The sequence below is a fragment of the Petaurus breviceps genome, unplaced genomic scaffold (assembly GCF_028583685.1).
Source record: "Petaurus breviceps papuanus isolate PSGF00001 unplaced genomic scaffold, PetGlider_PUasm1.0 207, whole genome shotgun sequence".
NCBI classification, from domain to species: Eukaryota; Metazoa; Chordata; class Mammalia; order Diprotodontia; family Petauridae; genus Petaurus; species Petaurus breviceps.
In genome coordinates, this window is record NW_027185850.1 from 13,622,864 (window position 1) to 13,635,456 (window position 12,593).

A 12,593-nucleotide genomic window follows, 5' to 3' on the forward strand; every position below is an offset into this window, starting at 1 on the left:
TTCTCAAGGAGGGTGGGTGGGGAGAAAGGAAGGCAGAGAATTTGGAACTCAAAGCTTTAAAAACGAACGTTAAAAATTGTTTTTACACACAACTGGGAAATAGGGCATACAGGCAATGGGGTGTAGAAATCTAGCTTACCCTACAGGAAAATAAAAGGGAAGGGGACGGGGAGGGTGATAGAAGGGAGGGCAGATCGGGGAAGGGTAATCAGAATGTATACCATCTTGTGATCTGGGGAGGGGAGAGATGGGAAGAAAATTTGGAACTCAAAATCTTGTGGAAGTAAATGCTGAAAACTAAAAATAAATGAATTTATATTAAAAAAAAAATCCTGCTTCCAAAAAAAGGAGCATTCGATTTCTGTCTATATAGGAATCATGGGGAAAGAACCAAGCGAGATGAAACTTCCTTTGTAAAGCTCTGCCCAGCAGTAAACTCTCTATTGAAACAGGAAACCAAGCTGCTCCCTACCGAGGGAGCTTCCAGGATCAGAGGGGAGTCCATTGTCTCCGTGGGTCCTGAGTGCCTGGGCGTTTCTTCAAAAGCAGTTGGTTGTGAGACATATGATGTGTTCTCTTCATTACCTTCAACCTAGAAAGAAAGTAAGAGATATGTGTGATTAAAAAAGCCACACACACAATAGTTGCAGGCTCTCTTAAAGTTGATTGAATGTGAATCTTCCTGGTAAGCAAAAGTATTTGGAATTTCTCAACAGTGAAGACCTTTATACTGTAAACACTCAAGAAAGGAGAATTAATGTCCCAAACAGGAAAAGAGCCAGATGTATTAGTTCTCAAAAATGACAGGACAAGGAATAAACATAAATATTAAGACTTAAAATGATGTAAAGGTTTCCACCTATAATTGGGGAGTGCCTCTCAAAAAAAGACCCCAGAAGTAATTGTGGATATTTATTCTAGCTGATAAAAAGAAAGTCCCCAAATATAGCAAAATATTGACAGTGGTGCTTTTTTGTGGAAATAACTATAGACAAAGCATAAGCCCTTTGAAAAATGGATAAACTAGGGCAGCTAGGTGGTGCAGTGAGTAAAGTGCCGGCCTCAGAGTCAGGAGGACCCAAGTTCAGTTCTAGCCTCAGACACTTAATACCCCACAAAAAAACTAGCCGTGAAACCTTGGGCAAGTTACTTAACCCCAATTGCCCTCCAAAAGGCAAAAAAAAAAAAAATTAAAAGAAAAATAGATGAACAAACCACGAGACATAAACAGAATGGAATAATACTAGGTAGAAACAAACAATGAATGTGATGAATCAGAAAATCATAGAAAGACTCCCATGAACTGATGCAAAGTTAAGTAAGGAGGGCCAAGAAAACACTAAATACAATTATTACAATGATGTAAATGGAAAGAAGCACAAATCAATCAAAAGGGAATGTTACAAAGTTACAAGTAAGCCTCAAAGAGGAAATATCAGAAGACAATCTCCCCAACCCATGCCACTTCTCTGCAGAGGTGGGAGGTCCCACAGGGGTAGAATATTACATGAACTGTCAGATAATCTTTCTACATATTCATCAGTTTTACTGATTGTTTTTTCTTGTTAAAAGTTTTCCTTGTTTTTTCTCCTTTTTTTTGTTAAAAATCTTTGTCATAGGGGCAGCCAGGTGGCTCAGCGAGTAAGAGCACCGGCTCCAGTGTCGGGATGACCTGGATCAAGTCCCGGCCTCGGATACTCAGCACCACACCCAGAAATAACTGGCCGTGTAACCTTGAGCAAGTTACTTAACCCCGATTGCTTAAAAAAAAAAATCTTTGTCATTTGAGACTTTTTTTTGAGAGGGAGGAATACAAGGGGAAATCTAGATAATATAAAAATGAAAGATTAATAAAATTTACTTTTGAACACCGGCTCCAGTGTTGGGATGACCTGAGGATCGAATCCAGGCTCAGATACTTAGCACCACACCCAGAAATAACTGGCTGTGTAACTTTGAGCAAGTTACTTAACCTCAATTGTTTTTTTAAAAAAATTTACTTTTTTATAAAACATGTTTATTTTGACACCCTCCCCCCCAATTCGTCTCTTATAAAGTCCCTACCTTGATTTCCCTAATTCCACCATAATCAGAACAGCAGAATTTCAAACACTGAAGGGCTCTCAGAGGCCAGCTTGCACCCCAACAAGAATCTACTCCAGAATATACCCAACAAGAGAACCTTAAATGAGAGGGAGCCATCATCCCCCCAAGGCAGTCCATTACATTCTGCAATAGCTCTCCCTGTTAAGAAGCTTTTGCTCATATTAATGTTAAATCAACCATGCTCCAACCTACTGTTCCTGGTTCTGCCTTTTGGGGTCTAATGTCACAAGCTCAACTACACTTTCAGGATTACACCTTAAGTACCTGAAGACAGCTATGATCTCCTTCTCTCTCTGCCCCCTGGACCCTAACTCCAGAAAATCTTCCTAGGCTAAACTTCCCCTATTACTTCAACTAAGGCTTTTAGCCCCCTGACCTTCCTCTGTGCACTCTCCAGGTCCTAATTTTCCTGCCATCTAATTAGGGGATCTGAGTACAAGAACACCATTAGCTCCTTCTTCCTGGATGCCAGACTTCTCTTTATTTTGTTTTTGTTTTTTGGAGGGCAATTGGGGTTAAGTGACTTGCCCAAAGTCACACAGCTAATAAGTATGTTTAGTGTTTGACTTCAGGGCCAGTGCTCTATTCACCCAGACTTCTCTTAGAAGAGCCTAAGGTCACTTTAGCTGTCTTGACTTCTCCTGTCTTGGAGGCAGTTAGATAACACTATGGACAGAGCAGGACATGGAATCCAAAAGAAAATCCTATCTCAGATACTTAATAGTGGGGCTCTCAGGGTAAATTATTTAACTTGTGTCTGTGGAGCCCAAGCCTTGGGAGACAAAGAAAGGTCATTTTCCAGTCTACACAATTGGCATTCCAACCTCTACTGGTCAGATTACTTTTTTTTTTTTTTTGGAAGGCAATTGGGGTTAAGTGACTTGCCCAAGGTCACACGGATAGTTTTTGTGTTAAGTGTCTGAGATTAGATTTGAACTCAGGTCCTCCTGACTCCAGGGCCAGTGCTCTATTCACTGCGCCACCTAGCCACCCCAACTGGTCAGATGCTCTCCCTTTCTCATGGGTGCTTGTCTTGCCTCCTCAACTAGATGTTAAGGGCCAGGGGCTAAGGTCCAAGATCACTTTTCTTTTGTAATGTCTCCAAGTCTGTGCACAAGGAAGCATCGGGCAGAAGTTCCTGATTAAATGCAGGAAATGGGAAACTTTAAAACTATATATTTTTAAAATATAAAGGCCCCAGAGAAGACCCATTGTTGGCTGTAGCTGCGGCATCACAGCTTATAAACAGCCAGCTGGGCTGACAGCACAGGGGAGCTCACTTAGCAGGAAAAGAGTCACCATGCTGACCTCTCCCCCAGCTGCATCACTGGCCTCCTAAGCTCACTGGCAGCCATGCTCCCAAAAAGGGAATCCTGGGGAACTTCCATGACACAACTGGCCAGGCTTTCATAGAACAACTCAGGGCCCTGTGGTTTGTCCATTCACCCTTCTACCAGAACCAGCAGGCCATCATCTTCCCTGGAATAAGCTTATTCCTGATCTTTGTTTTTCTTTAAAAGTATGGGACTACCCAATCAGGCCCACTCTGGGCAGAAAAACCCCTCAGGAAGAACACTAGTTCTAGTTTCCCAGGTGTTCTGTCATCAGGCAGAGAAGTGTCCAGGAATCTAGTCACACATTCCTGCCTTCCAACAAAGAAACAGGCCACAAAGAGGAGCTCATCTCCTCGGAGTAAGAAGAAGACTGCTTTGAGGCCCTGGTTGTTCATCTGAATAAGTATAGATTGACAGATTAGAAACTTTAGAGCTAAATTCAAATAAACAATTATTAAGCATCTACTCTATACAATCAATCCATTCTCAAGCATTCATTAAGCACTGACTGCCTGCCTAGCTGTTCAAGACATGATGTTGGGCACTGAAATGAATTAAACAGGCCTAGATCAGGGGCAAATAGTTGCTAGAGGAGGCGTGTCCAAGTGGCAGAGAATTCCCCAGCTGGACTTTAGGATGGCATTGATGGGGAAGTATTTTATCGATCAAGTGTCCACTTGACAAGTGATTATGTTACTGGACTTGGATAGCAGATCTTCCTCAGACGCTTAATGTCTGTGTGACCCTGGGCAAGTTATCTAACCTTTTTTTTGGCCTCAGTTTCCTCATCTATAAAATGGAGATAACAGCACCTACCTGCCAAGATAGTTGTGAAGATCCAATGAGATAATGTCTGTAAAGTACTTTGTAAACATTAAAGTAAATGCTAGCTAATATTATCATTAACGAGACAAGAGGTATGGTGTTATGAACTAGGGATAGATACACAAAGACAAAATAAGAAACAGTCCTGTTTCTTCAAGGAATAGCCACTCTAAGGAGGGAGAAAACATAAATTGTATAGAGGTTTATATAAACTACAGACAAAAGAGATTTGTGGTGGCCCTAGGGAGGTGGATGAGTACAGCAGTCAGGGAGACACACCATAAAGAGACAGGTTAATAGTGACCGCTCAGCAGGGTGGTGGAGAAGAGGCTGATGATATTTATACCACAGTCAAAAGTAAGACACCAAAGAATTTTGAGCAAAGGAATGAAATGACCAAGATTAAGGACAGAAAAGATTCTGACAGCAGTGGTGTGAAAGGTGGATTGGAGACGTTGGCAACTGAGGCTGGGAAACCCTACCTAGAAGATCCAAGATGCTACAGGGAGTAATTCCTCCCACCTGGGTCCGTGTGACTGGAGGTCAAGAGGCAAGGCTAGAGCAGAATAAGGTTAATTAGCATCAGCCGATGGGCAATTAGCAGGTGGCGGGCTAGTCCACAGAATGAAAGGAGATACATACTTATGATGAGTCTTACATAGCCCTGGGCCAGCATCGCAGGTGGCTGGAGGAACCAGGGGAGTGAGAGCTGCTCAGCCATTTTCCTAATGCGTAATAAGGACAGGATGTCAGGTGAGGAGGGAAGCGAGGGAAGAACGTCTTAACTTTGGGGTTGTAACTTGCTGACCCTGTTGTCTCAGGAGTTGCCAAAGGTCAGGTTTATTCTCATGGGGATGTTTCTCAGCAATTAATCACAAAATCCCATCTTGGTGGGGCAGGAGATCTCAAAGACAGTGGAGGCCTCCTTCACAGAGCTCTTCCTATTGTTGAACAAAATACAGACTGAGGGTCTATTTACACAACCCTGTAGCTCGCTCTCTTTGACCTCTAAGGTTACTTTTTCTGGGGAAGAGAATATTTCTCTCTAACTCACAAAATACAGATTTTATTCACTTCCTTCCCAGAAGCTCTTGAAGTAATCCAAGGAGATGGTAAAGGCCTAATTCATGGTGACCATGGCACTGAGAAGAGAGAATGGGGTGAATGAAAGGAATATTGTCAAGAGATCTTGGTGTCATGGAAATAAATCTGGGTCAGCAAGTACCACCAAAGCATGGGAACAAGCCTGGTACATGACTCAAGGATTAGGAACCTGGCCCAGGTTACACACAGGTCAAATCAATGAATCCATCAACTTTTACTAAGCAGCGTGTGCCAAGTACTGTGTTATGAACTGGAAGTCCCTTCTATGTTGGATGTTTGACCTAGACTACCTATAACCACAAGCCTGCTGCTCCCTCACCCATATTTATGGCAAAGTCTTCATCTTGAAGAGAACTTCAGACTTATAGGAAACCATTTGTAAGCCCTGGATAGTGAATCCTGAGGAGAGCCCAGGCGTGAAGGTGGAAAGGGAGATGCTACAGCCGGAAATGCAGGTCAGTTCCAGGGAACAGAGAGAGTCATAGCCAGAAACAGAGAGAGATCTCAGTTTATGCCATGAAGGAAATAAATGACCAAATGAAGAGAGTTTGGAGAAGAAAAAAGGAAGGAAAAGAGGGGGGAGGTAAGAGGATGGAGGGGGAGTGTTACAGATAATGATAGATTGGCAATGCAAGAAAAGAACAGAAAGAACAAAAGTGAAATTTCAGTTTAAACAACAGGAATCTGAAACTGAGGCAGAGAAGGGCTGAATATAGAGGAAGAGGAAAAGCTGGGTTGTGTTCAAAGGCAAGAAAGGCGCTAGTGTTTGTTAGGGAAAGGCTAAGAGCGTCAAATGCTACAAGAGTGAAGAAGAAGAAAAGTGGGGGTGGGGGGTGTAAGGGTTATGGGATTTAAAGATTTTCCATGCCCCATTGGACTTGCTGACGTAGCAGGAAGGGGCGGAGCAAGAGGAAGCGGAAGCCAAACTAGAGTTCCTGCGGTGCCTGGTGGTGGTGGCGACGGCGGCAGCAGCAGCAGAGGCAGCGATAGCGCGAAGCCCTTTTTGAGTCAGCCAGAATTTCTGCTAAGGACTCTTGCTGAGGACTGCCAGGGGCCGGAGCTGCTGGGAGCGCGCTTCCCGGACGCTGGGTGGTTGCTGTGAGTGGGTTGAAGAGGACCTTTGCCTGAGGTAGCCTGTTCTGTTTTAAAGGCTTGAAAATGTGGGTGCTTTCTACTTTATCTACCTGTGCCAATGTCATAACTACTCTGATGGCTTTGACTTTCTGGTTTTGGGACTCAGTCTTTTGGTATCTTAATAAATTTTCTAGTTTATTCCCCCATATGGCAAGCATGATGTATTTTGTGATGGATAATTATATCAGCATATCTGTAATCTCCATAGGCATTGTGAATATGGCATTGCTGATACAGGGGGGCGGTAAGCTGTTAGTTTTAGTCATGGGGGGGAATAAGCATTTATACAGCACCTACTATGTACCAGTACTTGTCCTAGGTACTGAAGTAAAGATAAAGCAATGAAATCACTTGTATTCTAAAGTAGCTGCCATTCTCTCAGCAGACATGCCACACACAAAAGTGAATATAAAAATAAATATGTGGGAGGTGGAGGGGGGGCAAGTACTAGCTGTCAAAGAAATCAAGAAAAGTTTGTGAAAAAGTCATATTGCTCAGAGTAGAAAAGAAGCTCCTTGAAGGCAAACGCTGTCTCATTTTTTCATTTGTAAGCACCATACCTGACACAGAGCTGTCATTCAGTCATTTTTTCAGTCCTGTCCAACTCTCCATGAGCCCATTTGGGGTTTTCTTGGCAGAGATACTGGAGTGCTTTGCCATGTTCTCCAGTTCATTTTACAGATGAGAAACTGAGGCAAACAGGGTTAAGCGACTTGTCCAGGGTCACACAACTAGTACGTGTCTGAGGCTGAATTTAAACTCAAGAAGCTGAGTCTTCCAATTCCAAGCCCAGTTCTCTATCCACTGTACCACCTAGCTGCCATGGCATACATTAGCTACCTTAAAATGCTTGTTGACATATTGTGTTGAATACTGAGAAAGCAGGGGTATCAGATATAGATAACTTTTTCAAGTTATATGGTAGGGAGGGAGCTGAGAAATATGAAGTGAGAGCAAGGTTAAGGCAAGAATTTTTTTTTAAGATTTAGAAGTATAAACACATTTATAATTAGATGGCAGGGAACAAGTAGAGAATGAGAGAATAGAAAGTGAGAAAATGAATTCCAGCATCCACAGTCTAGGAGGGAAAATAAAAATAGAGTATGAGCGCATAATTGTCAACATATCTGAGCACTGATCCATGTGTCCTTTCCCTTACTCACTACACAGAAATGTAGTTTCCATCTCTCACCTAAACACTGCAGGTTCCCCTGTACCCAACACAAGAGCTTGACACAGGGTGACATGAACTCAGATCAACTGTCAAAAGGAACCTGGGAGTCAGTTAAAACCCAACAAAGAGCCCAGCAATAATCTCTGACCATTACCACCAAAGGCTTGCAGATTCCCAGGGTCACTCTGCCTGGTGGCAGAGACTTCAGCACTTCCACAGCTTCCGTGAGCGTGACATCCTCCAGGGAACGATCATTGACAAAGACCAGGCGATCACCTGGCAATAATTCCCTACCGCGTTCAGCTTCACTATTGGCTACCAGAGAGCGGATCACAATCACGGTCCGGGTCGGGTCTAAAGGGTCCTGAAGAGAGAGTCAGAGAAGAAAGATGTCAGGATCACACCAATTCAAAACAAATAATTAATAAGCAATTGCTAGGCGCTATACTGGTGCTGGGCACATAAAGACAAAAATGAAATTGGTTCTGCCTTCAAAGAGCTTACATTCTACTAATGTTACTATAAAATACATACAAAGTCATAGAAATAATTTAAAGCTTTATTTGATATATACCAGAAGAAAGAAACATGGACTATGGTGAGGATGTCCACAGCCTTAAGGAATCTATGTACCACTCAAGACACATCCATAAACAATAAAGATTTATTAATAATCTGTTCTGCATAAGACACCATGCCAAACACTGGGGATGCAAAAAGAGGCAAAACACAGTCCCTGTCCTCTAGGAGCGTACAATCTAACAGGAGAGACAATGAGCAACCAAAGCTATACAAAGCAGAGGGAAGGCACTGGAATGAAGAGGGTTTGGAGAAGGGTCTTAAAGAAGGTGAGATTTTAGCTGGGACTTCAGGGATGACAAGGAAGTAGGTGGAGCAGGAGAAGAATGCACACCTAATAAGGGGCAGCCAAAGGAGATGTCCAGTCTGGAAGAGCAAGGAGACCAGTGTCACGGATGGGGATAAAGGTATAAGAAGAGTGACAAGGTAACAGGGGACTAGGTAATGAAGGACATTGAATGTGAAACACAGCATTTTGTACTTGAAACTAGAGGCCATAGGGAGACACTGGGATTGCTGAGGAGGGGGATAACATCCCATGATTCTGTGAACCCTAAAGATAGGAAACCTAACTGCAAGGTGATGATCTGTTAAAAGCCTGCAACATATAGCCAAAAGACCCATGTTCAAGTCTTAACACTATCAGTCACTAGATATATAACCCTCAACAGGTTGATTGACCTTCTAAGTCTCAGTGTCTTAAATGGGAATAATATCAGAGAAGTGACTTGCCCAAGGTCACAAAGATAGTAATTACTGATAGTTATCAGAGATGAGATTTGAATCCAGGACCTCTAACCTTAGAGTCAGAAGACTTGGGTTCATGTTTTGGTGCTGTTAGTTACTAGAGATATAACCTGAATAAGCTGATTAGCCTTTCTAAACCTCAGTTTCTCACACAATAAAATGGGAATGTTACCAGGGAAGTAATATGCCCTAATTCACCCGGGAGTGAGCATCAGAGGCAAGCCTTAAAGTCAAGACCTCTAGCTTCTTCAGGGTGAGGGTCTTTTCCACTCCTACTTTTCCACAAAGAAGTAAAAAAAAAAAAAAAGGAAATGCACAAATGAGTATGAGGAGATGTAGTTGAACAGAGAGTGGTAGCAACTGATGGCATCAGAAAGGGAAGAGAGGGTTGAGCTGAGTCTTCAAGCAAAACAACAAGGCAAACCCAGAAAACTTCGGTAAGTCCACCAATACGGCTTATTTTGTTTCCCTGCTGTTTCAGAAGACTATCGTGGCAATTCTAAGGAGATGAAGAATGTACCTCCCTCCCTTCTTTTCAGAAGTGGGTGACTAGGGGTGTGAAATATAGAAGATACTATCCAACTCTGTTAATATGTTCATTAGTTTTGGGGGGGTGCTTTTTCCCCCGTTTATTTTTTCATTCTTTGTTACAGGATGTGGCTCATTAGATAGGGACAGAGAAGAGATAGATCCAGAAATGAAAGGCAATTTAAAAATAAGAGCTATCAGTAAAAGTTTAAAAATAAAATATGACAAAGAGCCAGAAACAAGAAAGCATCCCCTCCAAACATTGTATGTGAGGTTTCTGACTTATTCATTGGTTTTGGTGAATTTTTTTTTCTCTTAAAAAAATTATCCTTTATAGGTGATGGCTCTCTGGGAGGGATAGGAGATGGGATACATAAGGAAGTTCAGGTGATGTGAAAACAAAAAACACCAGCACACATCTATTATCACAGAAAAGAGAAAAAGACAAATACTGGCTCCACAGCAAACCCAATCTTACCAGGTCCTGCACCTGGCCAGCCTCTGCAGAACTAGCTCAGACCAAACAATAAAAAACTCAATGCAACTCACAAAAACAACCCCACCTTTGAAAAGAATGCTACGGATGATCAAGTCAGCATTGAGGAAAGGAGGAATCCTGCCTGCCCTGTTCTGTCCATTGTTGCTTAGATAACTTTATTACAGGAAAACTATATTGGAAGAAGGGAAGACACTTAATAACTCAAGAGTATCATTGTTGGTTTCTCCAATGCGATTCATTCTGAAAAGTGGTTTTGTACCTGAAATACAGTGCTATTAGATTAGCAGACTGAGAATCTGTCAGATTCTAGTGAAGGGGAAAAGGTCAAGGAAAGGTGGTAGGAAGGGCATGGGGAAGATGGTTTAATGAGGCTAAGCAATCTTCAAAGGACTGACTCTCTTTTTGGTGTGTGTTTCTATGTTAAACCTCAGCGTATAGGTTCAAAGGCCTGCACAGGATGGTACCTTATCTAAAATCAATGGACCCCATGATGCAAAATGCTTTCCACCTTCAGAAAGAGAACAGATGAATTGAGTGCAGATTAAAGCAAGCTGTTTTTACTTTCTTTTTCTTGTTTTTGCTGTGTGTGTTTTCTTTTGCAACATGGCTAATGTGGAAATGTTTTACGAGACTTTACACGTACAATCAATAGCCCATTGCTTGCCTTCTTCTCAAAGGGGAGGGGAAGGTGGAAGGAGGGAGAGAATTTGGAAATGAAATTTTTAAAAAATGAATGTTAAAAAAATTTTACATGTAATTGGTAAATATTTACCAAAATAAATAAAAATATATTTAAAAAAGTAAAACCAATGGGATCCGCTCCTTAGAAAATGCTTTGAAATCTGACTCTTCTTCCCTTCATAAGCAAGTCAGTTTCAATGCAGAATCTTCACAGGTTCTAACAAGTCATAATGTAAACCTTCAAATATCCATCAGGCATCAGTCTTTTCTGTGTCATAGACCTTTGGCAGACAGGCTGATAAAGCCTGTGACCCCCTGCTCAGAAGTATGGTTTTAAATTTAGAAAATAAAAATACACAAGATTACTAATCAAAATATAAAAATGCTGAGTTCCTAGACCCCCAGTTAAAAAGCCCTGATTCATAGGGATAAATAAGACTTATGCTCATTTAAAGTCAGGCTTTCCTGTGGGGTTATCAATACACTCGTGTTTTCAAGTAGAGGGAGCTCTTGGCTAGGCAGAGAAGGGAGCTGGAGGGAAGATGGCAGGCAGGTGCATCGGGGGCCATCACTGCAGTAATATAAAGGACCTGTCTGCTCGGGCCCCAGCCACCATGAATCACAACACACTTTGCATGCTGAAATATGAAACCATTCCAGTTGAGGCTTGACACAGTAATAAATAAGCTCGACAATTATCTCTTTAATTTAAGGTGTCAGTTGGTGACAAAAGACTTTGGAATATATCCTTTTTCTCAGGAGGGGAAGAGGGATGACAAACCACCCCCCAGGTTACCTCTGTGTGCTCTGACTTCGTGTGTACTGAAAGGCAGCTGGGAGACCCTCATGACTGTGGCTTTCTTAGAGGAGAAAAGATAGTGTGGCATAGGGCAAGGTGGACTTGGAGCATGGGTTCGAGTCTAGCTCGATATATCCTGTTTTGTGACCCTGGGAAAATGGCTTAACTTCTCAGTACTCTAAGCCTTCCACTAAAATAATAATGCGTAGGCAAAGTAATGACCAAAGTACTGGAAAGGTGTGTGTTATTATTGTCGTGCAAGAGGTAAGGGGTTGGGAAGGTCTACTGGACTCGCGACTCAATGTGGGGAAACTCCCTCTACTGATACAGATTAGCAGCTGGGGGGGGGTGGGGGAAGTGAAAGAGAAGGAGGCTGGGGGGTGGCCCTTACTAACAGTCACACAGATGAAATGTAGGAGGCAGGTCTTTAACCAGACCTTCCCGACCCCATCCATGACACCTTAACAGTGACTCTGATAATGACAAAGAAAAGAGAGTCTCCAACTCCTGATGACAAGCCCCCTCAGAGCCCTGCCCCTGCTTATCTGTGTGGCCTTAGGAAAACCACTCCTTTGTAGAGGGGCCCTCTTGGAGGCAGGAAGACCCGGGTTCTAATCCTACTTAGAGATTTACTTTGAAATGTGAACTGGAGCGTCATCTACAAAATGAGGAAGTGGGATACTTCCCTCAAAGGTGCCTTCCAACTCTCCACCCTCTGGTCCCTCTTCCTCAGCTATAGAAGGAGGGAGTTAGATTAGTGACCCTTAAGGTCCCTCCTGGCTATAAATCTGTGATTCTGGGATGGAGAAACAGATTACCTCATGGGAGAGCCAGAAAGACTCTGCTCATCTGTACAAATGTTTACTTTCATCTTGCTGATAAGAACAGCTGGTCCCTTAAAGACCTCTGACTACAGCCATGGGTGTCCTACCAGGCTATGATTTACTCATGACATGAGTCAAAGAACTTATCAGATGGTGATCCTTTTGGGTTCAGATAACTAAAAAACTTCTTCCCCCACCAAAGAAAAAGAGAATAGAACGGTGATTTCTGAAACCCCCATTGTTGTTGCTGGTGTCCAGT

At 42.6% G+C, this 12,593-nt stretch overlaps 1 protein-coding gene across 1 annotated transcript in view; it reads right to left on the bottom strand.

The window, feature by feature from the left end:
- Positions 1 to 12,593, bottom strand: part of LOC138164910 (inaD-like protein) — a 337,451-nt gene that overhangs the window by 216,814 nt on the left and 108,044 nt on the right. Inside the window, exons 18-19 of the mRNA XM_069092869.1 lie at positions 7,832 to 8,041; positions 473 to 592 (exon numbers count right to left, since the gene is read on the bottom strand). Of these exons, the coding sequence (XP_068948970.1) occupies positions 473 to 592; positions 7,832 to 8,041 (330 nt within the window). The remainder of the gene's footprint in view (positions 1 to 472; positions 593 to 7,831; positions 8,042 to 12,593) is intronic.